Here is a 27,070-nt window from a genome sequence, read left to right as displayed (position 1 = left end):
GAGCTTAGCAGGGGCCGGTGGCTGGAGGCCTCATTCCTCTCCACGTGGGCTTCTCCTAAGAGTGCAAAAGTGGGGGCTGGCAGGCCTTCTCGCTTCCACCACATTCTGCTGGTTCAGCCCAATGCCAGGCAAGGGGAGTCCACAAGGGCCTGAGTACTAGGAGGCACGACTAATGAGGCCGAAGCAACAGTTCACCGCAAGGAGTAATAGTGATAATCTTCTTTTTCCCTTTAAGACCAAAACCAGCTCTCATTATATCCTAGAGTTTGAGTGACACTGTGATATAGAAATATAGTACTAAGGCCAGAAATATTTAATCATCTATGAACCTAGTCTTTTTAAATTAAATTTTTTAGAAAAATGTATTCAATTAAACAGTTTAAAAAGGTCTACAGTGAAGCCTCACCCCTCACGTCTCCCAAATCCTCCCTCCCCACTCCCCGAAAGGAAACTATTTTTCTCAGTTTCTTATCCTTCCAGTGCTTTATGCAAATAATGGGCATATTAAAAAATATATCCTCATCCCCCTCCCTTTTAAAAAAAATCAGTGTGATAGCACACTTTACACAGTATTCCGAACCCTGCTTTACAAACTAAGTAAAACTACACCTTGGGTTTTTTCCACACCAGTGCAGAGAGCTGCTTTATGCATTTTTACGCCTGTGCGGAATTCCCGAGATGTGCCATGATTGATGTAACCGATCCCCACCACGTAGCCTTGAGTCGGTTCCCGTGTTCTGCTCTAACAGCGTGGCAGGGGGTAAACGTGAACACGCCTCATCGTGTAGGCATGTGGGTGCACGTGTAGGGCGCGTTCCTTCAGGGATTGCATGGCAGCCAGGTTTTGATTTTTTGTCTCTTAACCCTCCCTTGCCCCACGCTCCTGCTCGGTGGTGGCCACGCAGCCTACAGAGAACCTTATCTGTTTGTGACCCACTTCAACTCACTCGAAGTAATTGAGATCCAGGCCCGCTCCTCTCTGGGGTAAGCACTGCCCTCCCGGCTTTGAAAAGCTCAGCGGTTGGGTCTGGGTGTCAGGGCCGGGCGGTGCCCCCTCTCATCCCGCCCAGCAGTGGAGGTGACCGGCCACGCAGACTCTCTCCTGGAACTCCACAGGACCCCTGCCCGAGCGTACTTGGAAATCCCGAACCCGCGCTACCTGGGCCCTGCAATTTCCTCGGGGGCGATTTACCTGGCGTCTTCGTATCAGGATAAATTAAGGGTCATCTGCTGCAAAGGAAACCTCGTGAAGGAGACCGGCACTGACCACCACCGGGGCCCGTCCACCTCCCGCAGGTAACGCACCTCTCTTCCTCCTCATCACAGGGGGCAAAGTGCTTTCCTGCAAAGCAGAAGGATATCTTGCCAAACTGGCTGAAAGCTTCCCAATCTTCAAAGCTCAAGCCACTCATTTCTTTGGGATCTGCGGCATTGAAATGAGTCCTTTATAAGCATCAGGAAAATTTTTACTGCCCCCCTTGGTAAAAGAAGAAACGAGGCCTTGAGTATGGGCTATACTTTATTTATTTACTTACTCTTGCTTGGAATGTCTTGTAAATTTTTTCTTGTTGAAAACTGAACATTTCAAATAACACAGTGTGGCAGCGCCCCCTTCCCCTCCCTGGGTGTGTTGTCGCCGCTATCTGTTTAGTGACTCTTGTACTAATTCTGCAGTCTGTCCTTTGTTATGTGCAGCCATTGAAGTTCCTGCTTGGGTAGGGTAGTGGTCGGCTGAATGACTAGAAAGAGATTTTCTTAAATGCACTGAACCCACCCTTTGCTGAGCGACCGTGTGTTTGTGTGTTTTGGGGCACACCTTCAGCACTCAGTCAGCTGTGGCTGACAGACTGAGGCCTTCTAGGTTTTTCCTGGGTATGTGACAGGCTTACGTGTGTGTGTGTGTGCGTGCGTGTCCTTACATATCCCCAGGAATATGCAGGACTTCCTTCTGAGTGTTGTAGCTAGCCTCTTGTTTCCCCCAACTGGTCTTACTGCCTCAGGCATTTGCCATGTTCAACAGTAGCCATTGATTTTTTTTTTTTTTTTTTTTGGTAAATGTCTAGAGATAGGGCATTTCTCTAGAGGAAGACCTGAATCAGCTCAATTAAAAACAAGCCCCGAGGATGGTCTTTTTCCAGGGAAGTCAGATAGTGACAATTTTCTGAGGCTGGGGCTGTTGGGAAGCTCGAGTCCTAATGTACTCCCTCCAGTGGTTACCAGGGTGCTGGCTTTCACAGCTGGTTACAAGGCTGTTGGTTTCAAAACTACTGCAGATCTGGGGAGACAGGGGTGGTGAATATTGCACATTTTCTTGCATAAACACTCTTTGAATTGTTGCAAGACTTTGGTTAATTTCCAGAGTTCCAAAAAGTTGATTTTGACACTTTTGCCAGTGTTCTTGTTGTTGCTATGGAGACACGGGTTTTCGGGAGTCCTTACCCTGCCAACCTGGAAGTGCTCTTCCCCTTCTTCTCGGTACAGGCGACGGAGGGCACACCGCACACACTCTTCTGGGTCTTGGAGATTGCTCCACGTCAGTATCCCAAGTATTTCTTCATTCGTTTTTTTTCTTTTTACAACTGCATAGCATTCGTTCCCATGACTATACCTTATTTAACTAACTGCTCCTTTATCAGTGGATGTTTGGGTTGTTTCCAGTCTGTTGCTGTAGTAAATGACTTTGTGCATTCATTTTGCATGCTTAGGAATCTATCTGGGGGATGATCCTAGAAAAGGAATTGATGGGCGTTGGTAATTTTGATAGATGTTGCTGAGTTTTCTTCCTCAGAGGCTGTACCCTTTAGTTGTCCCACCAGCAGTGTGTGGAAGTGGGACTGGCTTTGTCTCGACACCCAGGGCTTGGAGCCAGATTCGGTTTGATGTGCAGGTTTGAGATGTGTAATTAATTTTAAGATCCTGGTCCACAAAGGAGATAAGCTTATTTAACCCAGGGGAATATTTAATTGACCTAGGGTTTTAATTTTGTGGACTGGTTTACAAACCCCACATGCCTACCCTATAAAGAGTTATGTGGACCCCCACCATTTGTCAGACACAATGTCTGGGGCTACACAGCTGAAGACAAGATGGTTTTTATTCTCAAGGGACTCAGTTTGGTGGAGGAACCACCTCTAATGTTATGAAATGCTGCTTAGATCTTAGAAAAGAGAGTCATCAATTTAATGTTCTGAGACTGTGTCCTAACAGTAGTGTCTCTTTCTTTTGTTGAAATGTAAGTGTTGGTCAGAAATGTTTGGTCAGTGTGATTTTAGTCCCAGGAACTTACTGGGAAACCAGAAGTGCTGAATAACCAGCTGCTTCTCACTCTTTTTGGCTTGATCCTGCCTCAGGAGTGACTGCTCAAAGGGCTGTAGTCCTCTCCTGACAATGTCTAGATTTTATTTAGTTTCCAAGTCAGTCATACCAAGAGCCAACCCAAGTACTGTAATTAGATTTTTTCCTTTTCTCCACTGCCTCACTAGTTAGTTAGATGGCCAGGCACCTTCCTTTTGAGATGATATGGTGTCTCTGTAAGGAGTTAACTTATCCTGTGGTGGAAAATGGTTCTAGTTCCTGTGAACAAGGGGCAGAAATAATGCTGTTGATTTCCTGCTGCTGCCAGGCATGTCTGGAAAACCAGCAGTTTCCTTTAGTTGTCTCTTGGCTTATAAAACCGTCTTTTTGTTGTTGCCTGCTTTGGGCAGGTCCAGAATGCAGAAGGCCAGCTTGGGAGAATGTGATTCACTGCAGGCTGCACTGCCCCAGTCTGTTTAGCAGAGCAGGAAATGTAACTCTTTGCAAGAAACAAACATAAAATTGACGTGGTAGAGCATTGGTTATTAAAGGATTTGGAGACGGAAAATGGCCCGCTCCGCCCAGAATGACAAGTGGTTCCCTTTATCCCATCAACCTAAGCTGACTTCTCGAATGGCCTTCCTTGAGCCACTTTTGTTCCTCTGGGCAGTGAGCTTGCTTTACGATGGGCCCCCGACACGCTTTATAATTTCTCTTCCATTACAAATCGGCTTAACATGATACTCTTACTTGAAATTTCTTTTTTTTTTTTGTCTTCTATATCACAAAGCCACATGACAAAAGATGAAGATAGCTCAGATTTCGACATCTTGAAATCAAGCTTTATCTCAAATTTTACTGCTGCACACACAAAGTTCTGGCTTTCTGAGCGTGGGTTGTTGGAATTTCCACATTTTGAGCTGCATAGGGAAGAGAATGAAATTATTTATAATGGACTGACCATTTAAGACCGTTATTTCTGCTCTGTCCACCAATCTATTTGACCGTAGAGAAGGAACTGGCAAACTTTTCCTGTAAAGGTCCAGATAGTAAATATTTTCACATTTGGTCAACTTTGTTGTTGGACCACAAAAACCGGATGGGCATGGCCATGCTCCAGTAAAACTTAATAAAAGCAGGCATCTGTCTGGATTTGGCCCTCAAACCTGCTCTCGACAGTTTCCCCTTCCCCACTGGGTCAGTGTCTTTGCTGCTCAGCTGCTTTCCATTATGGGCATTGACAAAAGAGATTGCTTACAGTTAGACCAATAATTAAAAAAACAACAAGTGTGGTCCCTTCCACAGGGGAAAGATTTAAATAGCAAGGACTGAGAGAGGCCTTTGGGAAAACCAGTGGCACTGTCGAATGTTTAAGAAACCACTTTACTTTTTTTTTTTTTTTTGTGGTACGCGCCCAGCGGCCACGGCTCACGGGCCCAGCCGCTCCACAGCATGTGGGATCCTCCTGGACCGGGGCACGAACCCGTGTCCCCTGCATCGGCAGGCGGACTCGCAACCACTGCGCCACCAGGGAAGCCCCGACTTTGATTTTGCTGCAAAAATTACAACACTGCTGGTGAAGGATGTCACCCAGCATGTTAGCATACAATTTTGTTGAGAAAATTAGAGCAGAATAAATCAGTGTGTGATTCATACTGGGTTCGTTCTTAGCATGTAACTGCAATTGTAATTTAGATTTTAAAAATATCCAGGTTAAAATATATATTTTCCTGATTTCTACTTTTACTTTTCCAAGATAAAGCCCCAATCAATCAAAATGTCTTCAAGTAACATTCTCTGTGAAATGGTGTTCCCATTTTAAGCAGGCTGCCTTTTCCCCGCACTAATTATGCTCAGATAACAAGGGCTCGAGACCTTGGCTGCTCATCAGGGGTGGGAAGGAACTGACACTGAATGAAGGCTGTGTGTCAGTCCCTGGATCTTGCTTCTTCAGAGAGGTGGTTAGGGCCGTGTCTGGTGAGATCTTCATCTGACATATCCAGGGCTGGGTGGGAAGGAACTGACACTGAAGGCTGTGTGTCAGTCCCTGGATCTTGCTTCTTCAGAGAGGTGGTTATGGCCGTGTCTGGTGAGATCTTCATCTGACATATCCAGGGCTGGGTGGAGGGTTAGACTGGTCATACAAACTGTGCAGACATTTTCTAAGCCAGCTCTACTGTTTTCATCTGCCCTCCTCAGTCTCCTAATTTCTATCAGGCCTGACCCCTACACCTCTGGCATCAGATGCCCCAAAGACTCTTGGAAAGCCACTTGGAAGGAGAGGTGACCCAACAAAGGCCCAGGAGTGGGGCAGCTTTGGCAGCTTGAGAGCGATGAGTACAGGCTTAACCCCTCAAGGAAGACTTCTGTGTCCTCTGGGCTCTGGAAAATACTAGGTCAGCGGGGTAGAATATGGGGAGTACGACGTCGCACTGACCTGCACTGGAATCGCAGCCTCTCTGTGTCTCCAGCTTCTTGTCTGTACGACGAGGGTCACGGCTGTTCCTAGCTTGCAGAGCTGCTGTTAGGGTGATCTGACGAGTTAAGGTACCCGAAGCGCTTAGCACAGGGCCCGACGCGCTGTGGGCGCTCCGCAGGAAGCCTGTGTCGAGACCAGGAAGCCTGACTCCCCTCTGCTGTCAGCGCTGCCTTCTTCCCCTGGCCTCACTGTCGAGATAAGCGGCTCGAAGAATTCCCGGTGGGGTCTTTTTCTAATAACGCGTGGTGAGACGGGGGCACGGGTGGCTCAGAGGAGGAGGAGGAAGCTGCCCCGTTGGGTTGTGATGGCTCAGCTCCCCACCTTCCTCTCCCGTTGCCGCAGCCCCAACAAGCGAGGCCCGCCGACGTACAACGAGCACATCACCAAGCGCGTGGCCTCCAGCCCGGCGCCCCCCGAAGGCCCCAGCCACCCGCGAGAGCCCGGCACGCCCCACCGCTACCGCGAGGGGCGGACCGAGCTGCGCAGGGACAAGTCTCCGGGCCGCCCCCTGGAGCGGGAGAAGTCCCCCGGCCGGATGCTCAGCACGCGCAGGGAGCGCTCCCCCGGGAGGCTGTTTGAGGACGGCAGCAGGGGCCGGCTGCCCGTGGGAGCCGTGAGGACCCCGCTGGCCCAGGTCAACAAGGTGAGTGAGGCGCCCTCCTCATCCCCGAGGGGCCACTACTGTCGTAGGGAAGGGGCGCCGCTACCGTACTTCGGGGTCTGCGGGACTTAACAAGTTTAGGAAGAGAACGTCTTAAGAAGGGGCTTCCTGCTGCGCAAGTGGATAACGTGTGCACCTCAAACCGTAAAAGCTGCCAAGGGCTCTGGCGTTCCCTTTCCGGAGGCAGCCAGCGTGCACAGTTTCTAGAGATCCTCTGCATACAAACAAATACGGATGTGTAGTCACCCTTCTTAAACACAGGTGATAACACGCTATGCAAAAGGTTCGATGCCTTACTTTTTCAAACATATATACATCAACAGTTTCTCTGAAAGGCTACACCGAACTGGTAACAGTGGTTGCCTTCTAGAAGAACTCCGAACCTTTCAAAATTTTTAAATCACGTGCATGTATTTATTACCTGTGTAATTTTTAGGTTAGCAACTGAGAAGATGGAGGGATGTGCTGAAGACGAGGGGCCCCCCCAAGTGCGCGGGGAGGCTCCAGCACATGGCGCCTCCTCGGCAGGTGTGCCGGGGCCAGTTTTCTGGATCGCTCTCTCCTGCTGCCAGCCGCAGTTCACTGTTGGCACCCCTGCCGCTACAGGGAGGGGAAAAGCCCTTTAAATGTTTTTCCTTATCTCCTCTGATTTATGCATAAGATGGGGTGCGTAACAGTAGAAGTACTTCTGTAGTGTTGGGGCCTCTGCGGTGAGTTTTGCGAGCTCAGAGGGGTAGCTGTGCCAGTCGCGCCCGGCTAACCGCAGGAAGGAGAGGCCACGTGCTCCTGGCACACCCCAGTCTGGGCTTCCTGTTTGCAAAGTGAGCACAGCGATTTCTGACCTCTGATGGCAAAACCCTCTCCTCCTCCTATAGGTCTGGGACCAGTCTTCAGTATAAATCTCAGCCAGAAAACCCAACTCCTCATCTTGACAACACCAACCGCACTATGGAACGCTGCTGAAGGAGACCCCAGTGCCCACAGCGCAGCTGGACCCAGACCCGCCTCAGCACGGACACCCTGCGGCCAGGAGGGGCGTGGGGCTCCTGGGAGCTGCCGGCACCCTCCTGCAGTCACCCTCTTTGCACTTTGTTACTCTTTCAAAGCATTCATAAACTTTTGTACCTAGCTCTAGCCTGTACCAGTTCATCACAGGAAACCAACCGGGGGCTAGCTACAACGTGGTTAGAATCCTAATTAATAGCTACTTTAATTTCCTAGGGTTGGTTGGGTTTTTGTTTTTCTGTTTTTTTTTTAAAGACAACAGACTTCTTAATAGATTTGAATAGCGCCGTATTTCCTGTTGTAGTCATTTGTAGCCGGTCACACAAGCAGGTCTTTACTACCGACATGTACAGGAGAAGAGCCCCTGCCATTGGCTATAGCCTCCCACGCTCACCTAGGTCCACTCTCCTTCCAGTCCAGCCTCACAGATGGCCCTGTCTTACCCAGGGTGACATCTCAGCCAAATGTTTACCGTTCTCATTGCCTTTTATGGCCTTGACGACTTCCCCTCCCACCAGCTGCGAATGTACGGGGGTCATCGGCCTGGCTCAGAGGCAGTGACTTGGGGCCAAGGGACCACGAGGGGCTTTTCCCTCCCCGCCCCTCAGCGTCACCCACCGGCCTGCTGTCTCTCTCTGCTTTCCATGCAGCTTTGGCCAGAAAAGCATGCAACAGACTTGCTCTGAGCCCGGCACCGATGGGGGGTCCAGGCGGGGGCCGGGGGCACTCGCCTCCTGTCATGATGGCGCGCTCTCCCCGGCTCCCCGGGCTGGGAAGAGAGCCCCAGGAGTCCTGCATGGCGGTTCACTGCATGCGCTGCCCCCCGACCTGGCTGCCCCCCTGGGTTGCTCTGCCGATGCACTAGTTCCATCCCATAGCTCCCGCCGAACCGAGACCCTCTGGGACTTGCCAACTCACCGGCCACAAGCTGCAGTCTGTAGCACTGAACAAACAAAAACCAAACGCTCAAGCCTTACGACCAGAGAAGGATTTCAGCAAACCACACCTCACACTTCCACACCTCCCTGCCGACGCCTGCGCAGACAACTCCGCTCACACACAATCCACCAGGTTCTACCCCACGAAAACCGTGACTTCCCAAACGAGCCTCTCCCTAGGGCTAGACTAAGACCAGGAAGTTCGAGAAGGAAGCCGCAGTTCAACTCTCCCACCCCAGCCGGGCGGGGAAGCCCTCCTTAGGTGCCGTGCGGCTCACCCAGTTTCTCTCTCCCCTCTGGCGGTGCGAGGTTCCTGGCAACCGGTGAAGAACCAACTAGAGGCTTTGCAGTTGGCAAGCTAACTAGCGGCCTTATTTCTGCCTTTAATCTCCCACCAGGCCTCTCTTGCTTCTCCACACCTCAAACCACCAGGGCACATCCTAGGTAAGCTGACAGGTAGACCTGTTCCCACCGCAGCTGGCGAACGTGACCGCGTTTTAACCCCCGTGTCCACGGTTCAGCTCACTTTCCAGATTGCAACCTGGCCTGAGTCCCGGCTCCTTCCTGCTCGTCTCTTAACCGAAGTGCTTTCTTGTTTGAAACGCCCACGGCCCTTCCTCCACGTTGTCGCATCCTTGGCCAGTGTCATGCTGTCATGTTCTCTGCGTTGCTTCGTCTTTGGGGTCACGCTGCATCCCCTCCCTTCTCCAGGGCAGATCTGACTGAATGTTTGCTGAAGTTTCTGTCTCTTGGTCCACAAGTATTTGGAGAGGTCACTGGAAATTGGTGTTTTAGTCTTGGCATCTCATTTAGGATCTCCATGAGAAATGGGCTTCTTAGCCCTCAAAGTGTATATCGTGTGTCTCATTTGTGAAATGCTTCCTGCTATAGAACTAGCTCAAAGACTGTACATATTTACAAGAAACTTTATATTCGTAAAAAAAAAAAAAAAAAGGAAATTGAATTGGTTTCTACTTTTTTATTGTAAAAGGTGCATTTTTCAACTCTTACTTTTGGTTTCAACGGTGGTAGTTGTGGACAGCCATCTTCACTGGCGTGTGGGGAGCTCCGTGTGACTACCGAGATGCCAGCAGGAAATATCGTAACACGAAATTGCAGTCAAAGCTTATTCGCATAAATAAGATTCTAGGTCCAAAAGTACAGGCTTTTTCTTCATTACCTTTTTTATTCAGAACAAGGAAAAGATCACAAGGAACGGTTCAAGATCTACCTTGAGAGGAATGAACTCTGTTGAACAAATAGTCAAATAAAGCAATGATCTAAAATGTTTGCCTTAGTGCAAGACCTCTTCTTTTCTTAAGAGAGCCCATAAAAACCCAAAGTATCGCCACTGTCAGCCTAAGCTTGGGAGCATGGCATGGGACCGTCCTTCCTTTCAGGGGAGGCTTCTTCTGGGGGTGAGGGGTGGAGAGCCACACAGGGCTTAGAGCAAGCTGCTCTCCTGGAATCAAGAGACCAGCGACGTCCTCTTCCAGAAGTGCTTTGTTGTCGAAGTTTGGTAATTACTTCTAATGAACCATGAACTGGCTATTAAGGTCACTTTATAGGGCTGCAGGACTGGAGAGCTCCTTAAGGCAGGCAGGCCACTTTGAAAGGATTACTGGAGAGTGGACTACCCAGCTCTCCTGTAACACAGTTGATAACAAACAAACAAGAAAAACAGGTCGCCTTTCAATTCCTCTCATCCATTAGGATAACGCCACCGGTTTTAATGATGTAGATTTCTGGAGGGAGGCATTCGGATCAAGGTAATTTAAAATGTAGATACTTCTCTTTTTAACTAAATGAATTTTTATAGTCTGCAAAGTAAATTTTTCTAAGATGCTTTAGTTTTGTTGGTATAAACTTTGTTGAGCCAGACAAACATTGGTTTCGGCAAATGGTAATTTTCTCATGGCTCCTGTTGCTTTCAGTCTTCAATTTTTATTTTCCAATGAAGTAATCTGACCACAGTCAAATTCTGACTTGCAGGGTCGTAGCCGACTTGCCCTGTGACAGGAGTCGTACTTGCGATTCTATTCTGTTCCTCCTTTCTCTTTTACCGCTGCGGATAAAAATCTGCCAACTCTAAGAACGAAAATAATTGGGAAGATGAACAAGTAAAATGTTGGAACCTTTCCTTCCTTATAAGATGAGAAGACGTCCGCTGAAAACCGCTTCAGCCACTGTCCCGAGGATTCCTGGCAGCCACGTGACACCTCAAAAGCATAAGTAAACGTGGTTTGGTTCCGAGAGGAATGTGCCAGAAAGGTTCTCTGGACCCTAATCAAGGACCTCAAAGAAACAAATTACTCAGCCACACCATAAACTGAGGCCCAGCCGTCCATGCTGCTATTCCTACCTCTTAAGCACAAAATTAGACATCACATTTTCTGCTCTTACAACTTAATTTTCACGAGACTAAAGAAGCTGCTTGCAAAGCATATTTCATAACTATGAATTTAGGATTTGGAGCCTTAGGCCAAAAAGGGACGATGTGCTTAACAGGACTGACCAGCTAGTTTGTCTTCAGCATTGGGCCTCCTGAACGTGATTTGCTTTAGAAAATATTCATGCAGATTTAAGTCTAAAGCAATAATGCTAGGCCCACGGGGGTGGGACCAGCTAAGCTTTTGGTCTCATAATACAACAGACTGGGCTGCTCCAGTGGTTCTAAACTAGGGGTGACTTGGCTCCCTTCCCTTGAGGACACCTGACAATCTCTGGAGACATTTTTGGCTGTCACAACTGGTGGTACTGCTGGCACCTCACGGGTAGAGGCCAGGGATGAATACCCCACCAGGCACGGGGTGGCCCACGCGCCCACCTTCCACCAAGTTACCAGGCCCGAAATGTCAGCAGTGCTGAGGCTGAGGAAGCTCGGCCTGTTCCAGTCAGATTTCTTTCTTGGCAGTTTAAATATTGCTCACGATGCCGAAAGCATGGAGACTGTGGCTCTAGGTACAGTGTTTCCGTGACAAAATGTCTCATCAGTTGCCTAGTCAAACTTGCGGCTTTTATCTTCCGAAGCTGGGAGGGCAGGGCAGTGGCAATCTGGAACTGCACAGATGGCTTGGCTTTCTCTTGAGTCTGTCAATGATTAATGGAACTCCTGTTTGCCCTGGAGGGGTTGTTAGAGGTAAAGAACTCTGGAAATGACTTTACTGCTATACACAACTCAGCCTGTCCTTTCAGAGAACCACAAAAAGGGAAAATAAAGTTGATCCAGCGTACACACAACTGGAGGTGTCTCTTGTTCTCACTTGCTGTTGAGTCTTGCAGATGAAATGGGTGAATGCACTCCTCACCCAGGCTCAGGCCCTCTGGCTGTCTTTAGGACAAAACAAGACGCGGTAGTTGTTGGAGCTGAGCTCAGTGGCTGACCCCAGAGGCAGGGCACTGGTTCTCCAAGGGTCTGACTCACAGCAGCCGTGACTCTTAGGAGGGCCCTTGTTGATGTTTTTACAATTAGCTGGAATGACTTCTACATACATTCGTAGCTTCCTGTTTTCTCCTGAAGACAATTATAATTGGCATCCCAGGGTAGAAGGCTCTAGCTTTTCTCCACCAATGTGCTGATCAAGTGAGGTGCTAAAAAGCTGGATGGAGGGTTGAGTGGCCCAGAGACTTGGGTCTTCATCGGTGCACTCAGACCGTTTGTAAACACTGGTGGAGGGTCACGTATCAGGAGAATTGAGTTCACGCTCAGAAATGAAATCATGCTCATCTAGAAGTAACTGAGTTAAACAAAAGGAAATTTTGTTTTTCCCTAAAATGGTTGAGTCTCTGACCGTAGCCATGCATGGTTATCACTTTGATGTTCTGTGTTTTCCCATCTTGGCCCTTGGCATCTTGGAGGTTTCCTAACTGAGCTTACAGTGCTGGCACTTTTTCCTTTTCTGGCCCTTGACTTCCTGTCTGTGGCCATATCCCATTCATGGTGTACAAGCTTTGTGGCTCCCAATGTGAAATGAAAGGAGCCCTAGGAATCATTTAGTGCTAGTCCAACCCCTTCCATTTTTCAGAAGAGGAAATTGGGCTAAGAGAGGTCATGTGATTTGCCCAAGGTCACACAGCTAGTCAAGCACTGAACTGGATGACATCCCTAATCTCAGTCCAGTGTCCACACTCCGGGAGAGCGGATGGTGGGGGGGGAACGGCCGACTCTAACATGAAGCCAGGCTTTGACCAGAGGGAAGGAAAAGACCTTGCCCTGGGTCCTTTGATCTTTGGTTTCAATATGCTGACGTATGGTGCTGTTTACCTTGCAATACCGCTTTACCCACTAGTAATTTAAAGACCTTACCTTTGGCTCCATAAATTCATTTGTATATACATTTCTGGAGCAAAAAAATAGCTTAACTCAAAAGCAATTTCAGTTACACTTTAACCAACCATGTAACCAGTCCTCACCCATAATAGAGAAAGCATTACCTGGGTCACAGGACACTGCAGTGTGGCTTTGCTCCTGTGATTTGGACCAAACAGGGCTTCCTGTTCCATATCCATGAAATAACTCCATTGCTTTTAGCTTCTTGGGTATAAAGACTTTCACCTGGGTCTGTTAGCAGTCTTCTGGACCACGGGGGACCTCCTTTTGTGTTGCTTTTTAAAGAAAATGAAGTCTTTTAGACACACGAACAGCTGTGGAGAATGCTGACACCCACATCCCAGGGTTCTGTGGTTTTGGCTACATTTCCCCACCCTAGCAGTTACTCCCCTGGGAGTCCCCCGTGGCCCCAGGGCTGCAGAGGACTCTTACTGGGTTTACTGGCTCCAAATTAGTTTTTACACTGGATTTTTGGCTTGGCTTTATCTGAACTTTGTGAGTAGAGCTGACCTGCAGGTGAGATTTTCCAACATGATGTTTCCCCCTGCAGCCTAGGGCTGATGACCCCCCCGCTCTGAGCCCTGACTCAGGCCAGCAGCCAGATTCTCTAACCCCTCTTACAGAAAAGGCAGTGCTTTTCTGGGCCAACTCATGAAGTGGGCTTCCTATCCAGGCGAGGGTGTCAAACCCTGGTCCTGGAGGCCTATGGCTGGGGCCTACCCTCCCACGCCCTGAGTCTCCACCATGAGGCCAGGGGCCACGCTCACAGCTCGCCAACACAGCAACGGTGTCTTCCATCCTGGTACTTCAATATATCCCTTTTATACTTCTGAGCTTAGCTATGTATTTTCAATTATACTTCAAAAATATTTGATCCACAAAAATAAACTCAAAATGGTTTAAAGACCCAAATGTAAGACACGACACCGTAAAACTCCTAGAAGAGAACATAGGCGAAACACTCTGACATAAATCACAGCAGTATTTTCAGTCTCCCAAGGCAAAAGAAATAAAAGCAAAAATAAACAAATGGGACCTCATTAAACTTAAACTTTTTGCCCAGCAAAGGAAACCATCAACAAAATGAAAGGACAACCGACAAAATGGGAGAAAATATTTGCAAATGATGCAACCAACAAGGAGTTAATTTCCAAAATATACAAACAACTCATACAACCCAATACCAAAAACACAAACAACCCAATCAAAAACTAGGCAGAAGACTTGAATAGACATTTTTTTCAAAGATGACACAAGCAAAGGCGCTCAACCTGGCTAATTATCAGAGAAATGCAAATCCAAACCACAATGAGGTACCACCTCACACAGTCAGACTGGCTACCATCAAAAAGGCTACAAATAACAAATGCTGGAGAGGGTGTGGAACAAAGGGAACCCCTCCTACACGGTTGGTGGGAAGGTAAATTGGTGCCAGCCACCGTGGAAAACAATATGGAGGCTCCTCAAAGAAACCTAACAATAGAACTACCACATGATCTAGCAGTTTCACTCCTGGGTATATATCCAGAACAAAATGAAAACACTAATTTGAAAAGATACATGTACCCCATGTTCACAGCAGCCCTACTTACAATAGCCAAGATATTAAAGCAACCCAGGTGTCCCATCAACAGACGACAGACTTAAGATGTGGTGTGTATACACACACACACACACACACACACACACACACTGGAATATTACTCAGCCATAAAAATAAATGAAATATTGTCATTTGCAGCACCGTGGATGGACCTAAAAAATATTATGCTTAGTGAAATTAAGTCAGAGAACATAAATACTATATGCTATCACTCATATGTGGAATCTAAAAATAATACAGATGAATGTATACACAAAACAGAGAGACTCACAGATACAGAAAACAAAATTATGGTTACCAAAGGGGAAAGGGAGGGGAGGGACAATTAGGGGCACAGGATTAACAGATATAAACTACTATACATAAAATAGATAAGCAACAGGGATTTACTGCATAGCACAGGGAATCATAGCCACTATCTTATAATAACCTACAATGAAACACAAGCTACAAAAAATAGTGACTCGCTATGCTATAGACCTGAACCTAACACAATACTGTAAAATCAACTATACTTCAATAATTTTTAAAAAATAGAAAAAAATCTGATTCAGTTTTGGATAGAGGATTTTTGTGTATTTCCTTAGTCTACTTAAATAATCCCTTCAATCCCTAAATCTAGGGTTCCCACATCACTTGAGTTTTCAGAGTGAGACGGCTAATTACCCAGCTAGGAATGCTTTCTAAGCTACTCTCCACCTCAAGTGGACCAGATGACGTGAGGGGTTCCCTTTTCTCTTAAATTTATTTATATGTTTCCTCACGCCTGGGAAGAAAAGCCTCATTACTAAAGGGACACTGTAACCTTCCATCTTTTTGGTAGAAGGGACAGAGGCCCTTTTAGCTGGTGAGAACAGCTGACTCCAGGACATCCTGGGGTCTTCCAAGAGGCTGTCATGATCCCAGGCTCCCCTCGGTGCTTGTCAATGAGCAAGAAGCAGCAAGACCTCGGACCGGGGATGCTGTCAACTCGCGCAAGCCAGGGGCCTTCGCTGCTGCTTTTCCTCAGCTTCCCCTGTGGTCGAGCGGTTCCATGCGGCTCAATTTTACAGCCTCTTAACGGCCTTCTAATCTGTGTGCAGAACAGGTGGGTCAGGGAAAGGCCCTCAGCCCGGGAGGGAGCCGAGCTGCCCTGTCCACTCACCCCAGAGTGCCACAAGGATGGTACCATTTTCAATGTGTGCCAAGGCGGGAAAAAGATTGAAAAGCACTGCACTGAATAAACCTTGGGGAGAGCTCCAGTCTCTTCTCCAAATGACTGCACGAAATCAAACCTTCCTCCAAGTGCATGTCCGTTATCTTTACAAAGCTTTATTGAAACCTGTACATCAAGGTGACAGTAATTCAGTGTTTTGGAAACAGTAACAAAAAAGGGTATCCCAGACTCAGGTTCACCAAATAAATATGAGACACCAGGGATATGGTTCCTCCGTCTCCCAGCAGGAACACAGCGCAGGACGACAGCTTCCACCGATCTGGGGACAGGAACCTCGCTAACGGGCATGTCTCCGGCATCTCCAAGCTGTGTGGAGAGGTTCGCTTTGGTCCAAAGGATGTCTTCCTCACACAAATTCAGAAGGCTGCCACAAGTTCTAATTTCCTTCTAGAATAAGCAACAGCAATTGCTACAGCCTTCTTTGCTAAGGAGGGACCAGAGGTCCCAAGCAAGGTGGCACAGGCTAGGGTAGGGTGCCTCTCCAAAATTTTCGTGCTAACACTGTCACCTCATTACAATTCGAATAAAAAACTGGACAACCTTCCAGCTAGTAGTGGTCAGTCCGCAGGATCATCCAGCTTACCGGAGAAATCTGGCCGTGGTTTTCCAAGTCTGTTCTGAGAACAGATTATTGCTGAGCACAGTTCACATGATCTATAGTCTAGTTGGGGTGATTTAAAAATTGCCCGAAGGTTGTACAGTCAGCCACCTTTGGTTAAAAAAACTTAGTGCACATAAGTGTAAGAAACAATTGTAAAACTTCATCTGGAAATTAGACAGGTTCTAATTTCTATAGAAATTATGCCTCCCTGGAGCAGGGAATGGAAGACGATCTATTGCTCTGAATTCAGAGGACAGGCAGGACCAATACCATACTTGCCGTTAGGTCCACAGCCAGGCCTCAGCAGGGACAGGTCAAGACACACACACATGATGAGAGATCCTGTGCGGCCTCGGTACCTGCTTCCCGGATTTCCACCAGCAAAGTGGCTCGGGTTCCTTTTTGGCTTAAGAAGAGTCTCCGTGACCAGTTCAGAGGATGTAAGTTTAGACCTGCACCGTCCTCTGCACTGCGGTGTGGGGTGCAGGCCGTCTGCTCCCCCTCCTCCCGCCTCAGCCTTGATGAGCCCCAGGGCTCACAGCCACCGGGTGCTAAGAGGACTGTTACAGACTGAGGCGCTCCAGGAGCTGCTGTGTCTGCAACAAACCTTCAAGTAGGAGTAGGGCGGCAGGAAATGTCTTCTGAAGAGCGTGAAGGGGGAAATTTACAGTCCATCCTGTGGAGCGAAAAGCAGGCGCGCGTGGAGCCCGGCGGTGCACGCTGCTCCCCGGGGCCCGGGGCGGGCGCCCAGCTCCTCACGTGGGCTTGTATAACAAGGTGGTGACGTATTTCTTCTTGTAGCGGTGGGTCGCGCTGAGCACCATCACTCCGTCCTGAGGAAGAGGGCGGAGGTCACAAAGGCGGGGCTGAGGCAGGAGCCTCAAGTCTCGGGGACCGTGAGAACCATCGGGAGGTCTGAATAAACGCAGGCTCCTGGGCCTTCCTTCGGAAGAGGAGCCTATGGGTCTGGGTCAGGTCCCGGAAGCCTGACCCTTTCTTTAGCTAAGTATCGATACTGCAGGTAGTGCCGTCGCTAGGGGGCCTCAGAGCACACTTGGAGAAACACAGCTTAAGTAACAAACGCGTCCTTACCTTGATGGAAAGCGCATAGAGGTGGTTCAGCATGACGTGGTTGGGCTCAGGGAGCAAAGCTGGATCACACTGCGCGAGAGCAAAAGCAGACGTGTGCACTTAAGATTTGGAAATCAAGGAGATTCTCCCCTGGTTTCACGGCACTGGATTTGAGAGGAAAGGAGGCAGCCTCTCAGGCCCCTTTCTTCCTTGTCAGGCAGTGAAAGGGCTTGTGCACGATGACTGGGTGGGCGAGGGGTCATGCCTGGTGCTCCAACTAAGGGGCGCTCTCGGGGTGTCTGCTGGGCGCACTGGTGTGCGTCTCTGGCCAGGCTTCATCTAGGTCGTGGGCCGTGGCTCTGTCCTCTCTTTGGAGGAGGGGCAGGAAGAAAGCCGTGCAGTGAAGGCGCTTTTAGAAAAAGCGGGAAGAAACCATCAATACTCAACGCTCCTGAGCAGTGTGTTGCAAACTCATGTCTCTGAGACTCAGACGGGGAGCCTGAAGAATGCACTGGATAACTGGGGGAGGGGGAGAGGCACTCTTACTCCAGAAGAGCTCACGTACGACCGACCGGCAATGTTGCCACACCTTCCTATTTTTTCAGAGAAACCAGAAATCCAGGTTTGTTTTTCTTTTTTTTTCCCCCAACGTACACTCCCCAATTTAATAAATGCTAATTCAAAACAGAAAAAGCATCCAGTAAAAGCCGGCTCAGCTGTCAGGTGCGTGCTTGGGGCGGAGCGGCCCCAAGCACAGCGAGTCCCCGGGGAACACACCGTGACTGCTGCGGGAATGCCTGCACGTGCACGCCTCGAGCCCCCTGCTCAGCGCACACGCACCCACTCGTGTGTGGCGTCTAGAGCAGCAGCAGTTACCTGATCCCCCTGGAGCGTCTGCCTGTCAGGCGGCGGCCTGGACAAGAGGCTGAACAACACCTGGACTCCCAAGAATTATGGCTACGCTGCAGAGTCCAGAGCCGGGGGAACCGGGCAGTCCAGGTCAAACAGGATGGAAAGTCAAACGCAGGGAATAATGGGGTGCTCTTCAGGATTCAGTAGGAAGCACACTTCTTTTTATAAGTAATATCAATTTCCCAGAGGCAATGTGTGTTACCCACATGCCCCAAATTTTGATCCATGAGCCCTGAGGTTTCTGAAAGCAATTTGGTGATTAAAACTAGATTCTGGAACTTCCCTGGCAGTTCAGTGGTTAAGACTTCATGCTTCCACTGCAGTGGGTGTGGGTTCGATCCCTGGTTGGGGAACCAAGATCCCACATTCCGAGCGCGGCCAAACAAACAAGATTCTAAAATCCGGGGGCCAGAGGAGGAATTCCACCACGCAGCTTACTGAGAAGAGGCGGTTATATATTTTGTCATGAAATTTGAGGTGGGAGTGGAACACAAGAGGAAGGGCTCAGAAAGGCTTTGTGGGACGGGCAGGCCCACTCTGGGAACATCTTGTGAGTAGCCCGTTCCCACGTCAGAGGGGGACCCCGGCAGTTAACACTGATGGGTGACACTGAACATTTTCACGAGCTGCCTTGCAAGACGTGCACAGAGGGGAGCAGCTGAACGTGACCGTGGAGGATGGTCCGGGCAGGTGTCTGGTTACTCACGGAAATCCCCGTGTCCTTGTTCAGGATGACCTGGAGAAGATGCGGCGGGAGGATGGGGGGTGCTTTAAACCGCTCCTCTGGTTTCCAGACGTAGGGCTCCTGATGGTAGGGTCCTGGTGGGGAACTGGACAGCTCTGTTGGGAGATGGCGACAGGGCATTTACTTGGAAAATTAGGAGTCCTGGGAACAGTCTCAATTTGTAGTGACATTTAGTTTTCCACGTCTCCTGTTCCCTCAGTACAGATACTGGCCCCAAGGGGGAAAAGCAGAGGCAATGAGAAAACACTTCTGGAATTTGGGTGACAGGCACAAAACTCAAGTAGTGAATTCAGACGCTCTGCTGGCAGACAGCAGTCGTGGCAAAGCAGTGAGTCTGGGACAGAGAGAGTCATGGGAAGCTGCTCACAATGACCTGACCCAACAGTCACCGCAGGCCGACGCGTCCTCCTCGCCGCAGGCCGGGCCGGCAACTACGGCACAGAAGCTCAAGGCTTCTAGTGAGGCTTATGCAGCTGGCCCCAAGTGAGGCGTGCCAGCAGCCAGAACAAAACCGAAGATAAAGCAGCCTGTTCACACAGAGGCGCCGGCGCATTTCAAAACTAAAACGAAAAGTTGAAGACCTGACCTCTAAAGGCTCTCTGCCTCCATCGCTCTCCGGTTCCTCTTAAACTCATGCTGGAGTATCCCCATTATACAGATATATTAAGAAGCTTCTAGAAGTGCAATGTTCCGTAAGCTTCGAAGCCGCTCACTTAGCGACATTTGGCCAGCTGGCGGGGACTGAGCTGTGATCCAAAGGACACCTGGGATGTGTCTGGCCGCCGAGACTCGTGCTGTCCCCGTAAAGCTGAGATGGCTTGGCTCCGCCAATTCCTTCCACGTCATTCTCTAGGGGACAGACTCCCTTCACACAACCCAGCCCTATCACAGGAGGAAACTGAGAAGGGCATTCAGTGCAGAAAACTGAGCCATTAGGAGTCAACATGTATTTTGAGAAAGGGAGTGTCTAAGTATGAGAAGAGTATGGAGAGCCTGAAGTTGGTTTCCCAGCAGCGAGGGGTCAGCTTCCTTTCCCCAGGCAACCTCTGCTGCACAATCTTGACTAAAAGCTTTGGATTGTGGCCTAAAACTTCACTTATCAGCAAGTAAGGGATATCTGGGCATTTCCCCCACCCCTCAATTCCCACCTGTCTGAATACAACAGAAATGACTTCTCTCAAGGACCAGTCAGCTATCCAGAGCAGAGAATGCTATTTTGGGATTTCCAATTCCTGCTCAATAACATGACTTGTCAGCCACGTGGTCCACCTGCCAGTGTGAGTTCTGAGCTGATAAAGAGTTAAGAGATCCTGGGGGCAGGACCTCCAGGCCCAGGCAGGTGACAATGAAGAATCATCCTGTGAACTGAACCCGTTTTCCTAGACAGTCAGGCACAGTCCCGGGGAACCTTCACTGCTTCCCACAGGGGTCCTGTGACGGTTTAAGGCCCTGCAAGAAGGGGCTGTGCAGCTGGTGTGAACACTGTCGATGCCAACGCATCCTTCTCCCTGCGTAGCACGTACTGTTTCCAAGCAGTTTCTTCCTGTGGGTTTGGATGCAAAGCAATTTACTGAAAGTTCGATGATCGGATGACTCCTGGAAGATGGGAGAGTTTTACTAGGCCCATACCGAGCAGGGTGTGCTGTGTAGCCCGTTCTGCGGTGAGCCTTTCCCCCCCTACCGAAGGGATTCCGACAAGGTGCTCACGGACCACGCAAATGATGCCAAGGTCACTGAGGGGTCAGTTTATCACCTGTCGGGCCGAAACTCTCCAGGTGCCCCGAGCAGGCTGGCTTCCCCAGTGCTGGCCCCTCACCGACCCAATGCAACCCTCCAGGGCCTCTTGGGCCTGCCCTGGCACGAGACCAAGCTCTGGTTCCGTTTCCAGTGTCTGCTCTCTGTGGCCAAGCAGACCTACGGAATCCTGGAGATGACCAAAAAAATGACTTACGGGTCCCTCAGAGCTAGGTTTTAGCAACCTGACCTGACACAGAGTTAGAAATTAGTTTTGTGGCTCTTTGGGGAGCTACGGACATCCACCGATCGGGCGGCTCCCGCTCAAGAGCGAGAGGCAAGAGAAACAAGGTATTTCTAAACTATACAGCCCCCACCTGCACACACGTGGTATAAAATAACTGCTCATACCAGACACATCGGAGCACTTTTGGGAATCCACCATTAAAGCATCAAATACTTCAAAGTCAGTTTTCTTCACTTGAATGATGTTGTTTACTGTGCCAAGCTGGCTGGTCACTATCGGCTGGGAAGAGACAGACAGGCAGGAATCACAACGTGGAAGGTCTCTGGAGGTGTCCTTTAGAGGATCTAGCGGCCCTGGCTGGAAGGTCTCACCTCCTGGCCGGCCCACCCGCTCGTCCCGCTCAAGGACGCCAACAGGCTGGCAAGGAGCACTGCCATCTAGCTCGGCCGCGCAGGGACTTGGAGCAGCAGGACAAAGGGACCTGGCAACTGTCTCTGAGGGAAGGCGATCTGTCTGCACCGTGGGGGCGGCCAGAGGACCTAGGGCGGGAGGAAGAGTACCTCCGAAGGGTCGTGTGTCCACTGACCATCCACGAAGAACTTGTACTGGTGCTGTCCTTCGGGCAGGTCCAGGATGGCTACAAAGTTATTGTGGCTGCAAGAAAAAAGGAAGCAGCCGACGTTAGCGGGGCGGCTGCCCTCTTAGCTGACGTGCAAAACCGGCCACAGAACAAAACAAAACTTCCACGTAAAATCAAGGGTTCAGCTGCACGAGAAATAAACATTTTTAACCAATTTAGACAAGTCAGTATAATGATCTCAATCTAGAAAAGCTACCAGGAAGCGGCATCGTAAGAGGTTTCCTGGAAAACTCGCTTTGCTCAAACACCAGGAGTCCACGTTCCTACCATCAAAAGGTCAACAAACAGTCATTCGTCCTCAACTTGTGTGCAAAATAACACCTGGCAGCCTGGAGGCCAAGGAGGATGGTAGCACAAGATAAACAGCAAGCTGCCCGCCAAGTTTTACCCTTTGCTAGCTTGCCTAGCTCAGGACAGGGGATCAATTTCATAGGATGTACAAACAGTTCCCTAAAGCAGCCGTATAACTACTAAAAAAAAAGAGTTCCACGAAACCTCTCTCATTTGATTGTTTTGTTCTCCCGACTAGCATGACTTGTAACTGGGCTGAGTGGCTCCCTCCTACACCAACTGGACCCCTGGAAAAGCAGGCGGCTCCTTATCAAGAAGCAGGCCTGGCCCAGCAGGGCACGATTTCTTCCTTTGTTTCATCAAGAGGACTTACTAGTGAAGATGCTTTTCCACTGACAATTTGAGACAGCCGTCCATGCTAGGGTGTCTGAGCAAGTGTTTGGCTATAGTTGTGCTAATGGTGCCTACATAATGTGTACCTTTCAAACAAAAGTGATACAGAGTCCAAGTTAGAAGGAAGCTCGGAGATCATCTGGTCCAACGTTCCCTTCTCACAGAGAGGAACACTGAGGCTCAGCTCAGCCAACAAGGACTCAAATCCCGCTCTGTCCACTGTGCTAGGAGTAGAGTTCTCCTTCTGAAAAAAGTCCTGCCTGAACAGACAAAAAGCTAGCATATCTGAAGTGAAAGGTGACTGTGAAACGGAAATGCTCGTAACCGAGCAACGTTTTCTTCTAAGTGTGCTCTAAACCTAGCACGACTCCTTGGTGCGTGAGATTTGAACCCTGTGAATTACTAAGCACAACTATTTTTCCATTCGGCATCGACTTTCTAAAAACATCCTCTTCTATTCGAGTCCTTCAGAAACCAGAGTAGCCCTGGGTTAATAAGACAAATAGCTGAACACACCCAGGCGATTACCTTCTTGTGAGGGGAAGTTTACTCCAGTTGTTGAAGGACCCAGATAAGTAAACTTCCTTTCCGCCCCCCGTCCATCGAAACACAGTTGGCCGAGCCTGGGCAGAAGCTTTGTCATTCACTTCCAGATCGTGCCGCCAGGCCAGGAACTCCTCCTTCTCCGGAGCCTGGAAGCAGAGCAGTTGACTCAGGAACAGGAAGCCATTAGTGAGCTCCCTGCAAGAGACAATTACCCTCATACTGACAATTCACTCTAAAGAGGCAGCTGTCACTACCCAGGTTCATATTCCGGCTCCTTAACTCACTTGCAAAATGGAGATAACAAAAGCAACTATTTCTTAAGGTTATTGTGAAGGCTGAGTGAGACAAGACAGCCCATGTAAAATGCTCTGCGTAGTGTCGGATCCAGAGTAGGCGCTTCATAATTATTAGCTACTGTTACTGCTGTTATTTAGGAGGTCGTCGTCAAAATTCTAGAAGTTATAAAGCTCACTTGCAAGAAGGCAGCGATGAATTTGAGATTTGCTGAATAAATGTCATCTTCCTCCCTTAATTAAGCAAGATTTGAAGTACATGAAAATTTATTACGGACAATTCCAGAGCTGTCAACTTGAAAACTGGCAAGGCCAGGTGCTGAGGAAGGCAAAAGCTAACCACTGAGTGCTGTCCAGGCACCAGGGAGAAAAAGATAAGACAAAGACTGACCCTCATGACGGTAAACAGTGACTTCTTATACGGGCAGCGCTGCATAAAGGAGGTATTCCGGGACGAGAGAAAAAAACACATCTGACTCTGGGTGTGGTTTTGGATCTCTTACATTTTTCCTAGTCAGAAGCCAAAGAGCAGGAGTCCTAGGCTGTGATAGACTCTTAAAAGGTGTGCAGCAGGTTTCTAGCACCTTCATTTCAAATACCTGAGCTCACTTAAAAGATACCTGCATTCTGTGACCTTTAACACAATTTACAGATTAAAGAATAACAGACTGCAATCACTTTCCAGCGAGGGTGTGATAACTAGCCACAGCCAAAATGGTGAACAAGCAGAGTTAAAAGAATTCACGATTTTTTTTTTGGTATCCAAGCATTCAACCCAGTGTGTCTGCTACATCATTTCAGTAACTTCTGTGGAAATGATCATGGAAATCATTTAAATCATTCTCTACAAATCATCTGTATGCTAAACATTTCTTGTACGAGTTTTAAAACAGCAAAAGAACAAATATTTCTTAAAGAAAGTAGTTTGATTCTCACGGTGTCTTAAACGGCTGCCCTTGGGCCAAAATTATTTCTAGGGAAAGAGATGTCAAATCATTGGAAAAACAGGATTCCAAAGTTCACTTTGCACACAGCTTCAGGAGTGCAACGAATTCAGAAAGCAAGCTGAAATCACAGGCTGGAGGGCCAAGTAAAAGCAGACTCTTTATAGGTTGGCCTCAAAGCCAAGATCCAGGTGAGGATATAAGATAATAACGCGATCACCCAGGCCAGCATCTGAGGAAAAATGAGTACAGCTCGGATGAGTTGCCAGGCAATTAGCCTAATGGACAGTGATGATTAACAGGCAACTAGATACTAACAGAATGTGTGTGTCGGAGCGGGGAAGAGGTGTTTGTCACCTCTCCTAAGCCTACTGGTTGCAGTGCCCTTTAAGTATCTAGTTGTTCATTTCTTTAGGATATACCACATACATATCAGTCAACTGCCAGAATCACTAAGTATTCTTGGACCGGGCTCTGCCCCTAGAAACTGACCACATCAGGTGGTTAGCAGGAAAGTGGCTGAAGCAGGAATCGAGAACCGTCATTAGAGGGTTTTTTTTGTTTTGTTTTGTTTTGTTTTGTTGCGCAGTACGCGGGCCTCTCACTGCTGTGGCCTCTCCCGTTGCGGAGCACAGGCTCCGGACGCGCAGGCTCAGCGGCCATGGCTTACGGGCCCAGCCGCTCCGCGGCATGTGGGATCCTCCCGGACCGGGGCACGAACCCGCGTCCCCTGCACCGGCAGGCGGACTCTCAACCACTGCGCCACCAGGGAAACCCCCGTCTTTAGAGTTTTTAACGAGTTAAAGCAGACTGCAGCAGGACACCCAAATCTGGCCTGCAAAAATGTTTGCTTTGGCCTGTTTAAAATATTAAGTCATATATAAACAATAGGAGAGAGAAGCTGAGCAGCTAGCTGCCTCCTTCAGACTTATGTTTCAGTTACTCACTGACCTCCGGAAGTCAAATTACTTTTCGATGCCTGCTCTAAAGGGTGAACCACAAGTTTTCAGCAGAACTAAAGACCTCTGGCAGCTGCAGTCAGCTGTTCGACTCTACGTTCACCTTACACATGTTCTGCTTTATCGCCAAAACTAAAAGTTAACTGCAAAACTATTACAAAAAGCGCCAGTCTGCGTAAAGGTGGTGGAAGATTTCTCAGAGCTGTGAAATTAATTATACCTAAGAGAAAAGCAGAGACTGGGTCTCAATTACTGCTAGTGCCACGATCTTAATTAATTAAGAACTTGAACCTGTCTCAGAGCTGCCTTTTCTTTAATGATGTTAAACGAAGTGAATTCCTCTTCCCTCAAGGTGATTTCCTCATATCGGTAATTAGACGCAGGTTCCTGAGCTGCTAAGAGGGCTCTCCCCCTTCTGACGATTAGAGGGCATACGAGGGGAGGGATCTAGGAGATTTCAACATTAGTCAAGGGGAATCAGATTCCCACACCCCCATTACCTTGATTTCCTCGGAGTGGAAGAGGTCAGCGTCCTCGGGGCTGTCCATCAGGATCTTGGGCCTGTCCCCATCCTTGGAGCCCCCCGAGCTGTCCCCTCGGGGCGTCTTGTGGCCGCCCTGCCGGTCCAGCGCAGCGCGCTCGCTGCTCGTGTTGCCCATGGCGGAGGTCTACGGCGACACCGGGAAGCCGGACGGGGGGCCTCACTCCAAGGGAGGGACAAGCGACTCCCGGTACCTCCACCAGGACCCTAGGAAGGAGTCGGAGCACCGGGTACCACACCCCTCAGGCTAGGATACGGGGTCGGGATCCGGCTTGGGCCGGTTAGCAGGGCTGCCGAGGTCTCACAAATGCGCTTTACCTGATGCTCAGGCTGCCGCAGAGCGAACACACGGAGCGCTAGGATAACTCGACTCTCTCCCAAGAACTTCCCCACGTCTTAACAACTTCCGCTTCCGGCACTTGCGCAAAGCGACCCAACCCTCAGGGTTGGGAGTGGCTGTGGTGGGAGAAGCGCGCGAGGCGAACTCGACCTCACTTCCGCTTCCGGTCCAGGTCAGCGCTTTGCCAAGCACCCAGACTGTCCCGGCGGGCTTCGGAGGGCGCAGTCGCAGTTAGCCGCTCCGGCCGGTCCAGGACGTGGCTGCTGAAGGCCAGCAGGGGGCGCAGAAGCGCGCAGGCCATCTGGGCCGCCCTCCCCGCGCTGGGATAAGCTATGGTGTTAGTTATCTCGGTTACTTTTGCCCACTTCCAGTTGATTCTACACTTTACAGCCAAAGGGGTCGTTCTAAAGGGCAAATCTAATTAAGACTCCTTAAAGCCCTTTAATGCGCTAGCTCTCACGCCTTTGAGTGCCCTAGAATCACGTGGAATGCCTGTTTAAAATGCAGATTCACCTGCCCCTAATCCCCAGAAATTATGATTCCGAAGCTCTGGCGTGGAGTCTGCAGTTTAATAAGCACTCCAGGTGATTCTTATGCAGATAGTCTTGCAGGTGTTTGAGAAAATGACAGACCATTAAACTCTGGAAACTTCTCACGTCTAGTAGCTTGGGGGTTGTAAAACGCTGGAATTATTCGTGTATTTTCAAAAAATTGAGTGCACAGTCTTTTGACAGGTAATTTTGCAAGCTATTTTAAAATCACTTCGAACACGTAATTCTGCATAAAATGCATTTATTGGGCTTCCCTGGTGGCGCAGTGGTTGAGAGTGCGCCTCCCGCCGATGCAGGGGACACGGGTTCGTGCCCCGGTCCGGGAAGATCCCGCATGCCACGGAGCGGCTGGGCCCGTGAGCCACGGCCGCTGAGCCTGCGCGTCCGGAGCCTGTGCTCCGCAGCGGGAGAGGCCACAACAGTGAGAGGCCCGCGTACCGCAAAAAAAAAAAAAAAAAAAAAAAGCATTTATTAGCATTTGTCATTTACCGTGGCCAGTGCTTCAGCAAGAAGTGTGTACACATGTGGTGCTAAAATATTCTAATCTCCTTGTTGGTCACTGTTAGGATTTTTGGTGGTGGTGGTGCTGTGTGTGGTAGTGGTGTGTGTGTTTGCATGCGAGTATGCCAAAATGCTTTGCATTTGCTGGGCCTGGTCATGCATTTTGTCCACTGAACAAACATTTATTTAGTACCTACATAATGCCAGACATTGTGTGAAGTAAATGGGAGACACA

At 49.2% G+C, this 27,070-nt stretch overlaps 2 protein-coding genes across 7 annotated transcripts in view; one reads left to right on the top strand and one right to left on the bottom strand.

The window, feature by feature from the left end:
* Nucleotides 1-9,369, top strand: part of CIT (citron rho-interacting serine/threonine kinase) — a 90,123-nt gene extending 80,754 nt beyond the window's left edge. Inside the window, exons 38-39 of the mRNA XM_055080670.1 lie at nt 6,116-6,416; nt 7,310-9,369. Coding sequence (XP_054936645.1) covers nt 6,116-6,416; nt 7,310-7,333 — 325 coding nt within the window. The 3' untranslated portion in view covers nt 7,334-9,369. The remainder of the gene's footprint in view (nt 1-6,115; nt 6,417-7,309) is intronic.
* On the bottom strand, nt 1,483-26,763 carry PRKAB1 (protein kinase AMP-activated non-catalytic subunit beta 1). Of its 6 annotated transcripts, none has more exons than XM_028480595.2 (10): nt 25,403-26,064; nt 22,689-22,852; nt 21,397-21,490; nt 21,001-21,115; nt 18,817-18,950; nt 17,220-17,288; nt 16,110-16,960; nt 12,812-12,982; nt 9,389-9,557; nt 1,483-4,214 (listed from the first exon to the last, which is right to left on the bottom strand). In XM_028480595.2, the coding sequence occupies exons 1-7, from the start codon at nt 25,559-25,561 to the stop codon at nt 16,883-16,885; spliced, it is 813 nt and encodes a 270-aa protein (XP_028336396.1). In that variant the 5' UTR covers nt 25,562-26,064; the 3' UTR covers nt 1,483-4,214; nt 9,389-9,557; nt 12,812-12,982; nt 16,110-16,882. The 6 variants fall into 6 exon arrangements, with proteins under 6 accessions (XP_028336396.1, XP_028336397.1, XP_028336398.1 ...); XM_028480596.2 differs by having other exon boundaries at nt 16,487-16,960; XM_028480597.2 differs by having other exon boundaries at nt 16,735-16,960.
* Between the last annotated feature and the right edge of the window lie 307 nt (nt 26,764-27,070).

This window comes from Physeter macrocephalus, chromosome 19 (genome assembly GCF_002837175.3).
Source record: "Physeter macrocephalus isolate SW-GA chromosome 19, ASM283717v5, whole genome shotgun sequence".
NCBI classification, from domain to species: domain Eukaryota; kingdom Metazoa; phylum Chordata; class Mammalia; order Artiodactyla; family Physeteridae; genus Physeter; species Physeter macrocephalus.
Note: the sequence above shows the minus strand (reverse complement) of the source record. Positions and strands in the feature narration are given on the sequence as shown.

What these genes read in the sequence shown, in the direction of transcription:
- PRKAB1 (XM_028480595.2), bottom strand. Translation starts at nt 25,561, where the DNA reads ATGGGCAACACGAGCAGCGAGCGCGCTGCGCTGGACCGGCAGGGCGGC. An exon ending in ACAAGGACACGGGGATTTCC is followed by an intron (nt 17,289 to 18,816) that starts GTGAGTAACCAG and finishes GCTCTCGCGCAG; the next exon opens with TGTGATCCAGCTTTGCTCCC. An exon ending in TCTATGCGCTTTCCATCAAG is followed by an intron (nt 16,961 to 17,219) that starts GTAAGGACGCGT and finishes CCTCTTCCTCAG; the next exon opens with GACGGAGTGATGGTGCTCAG.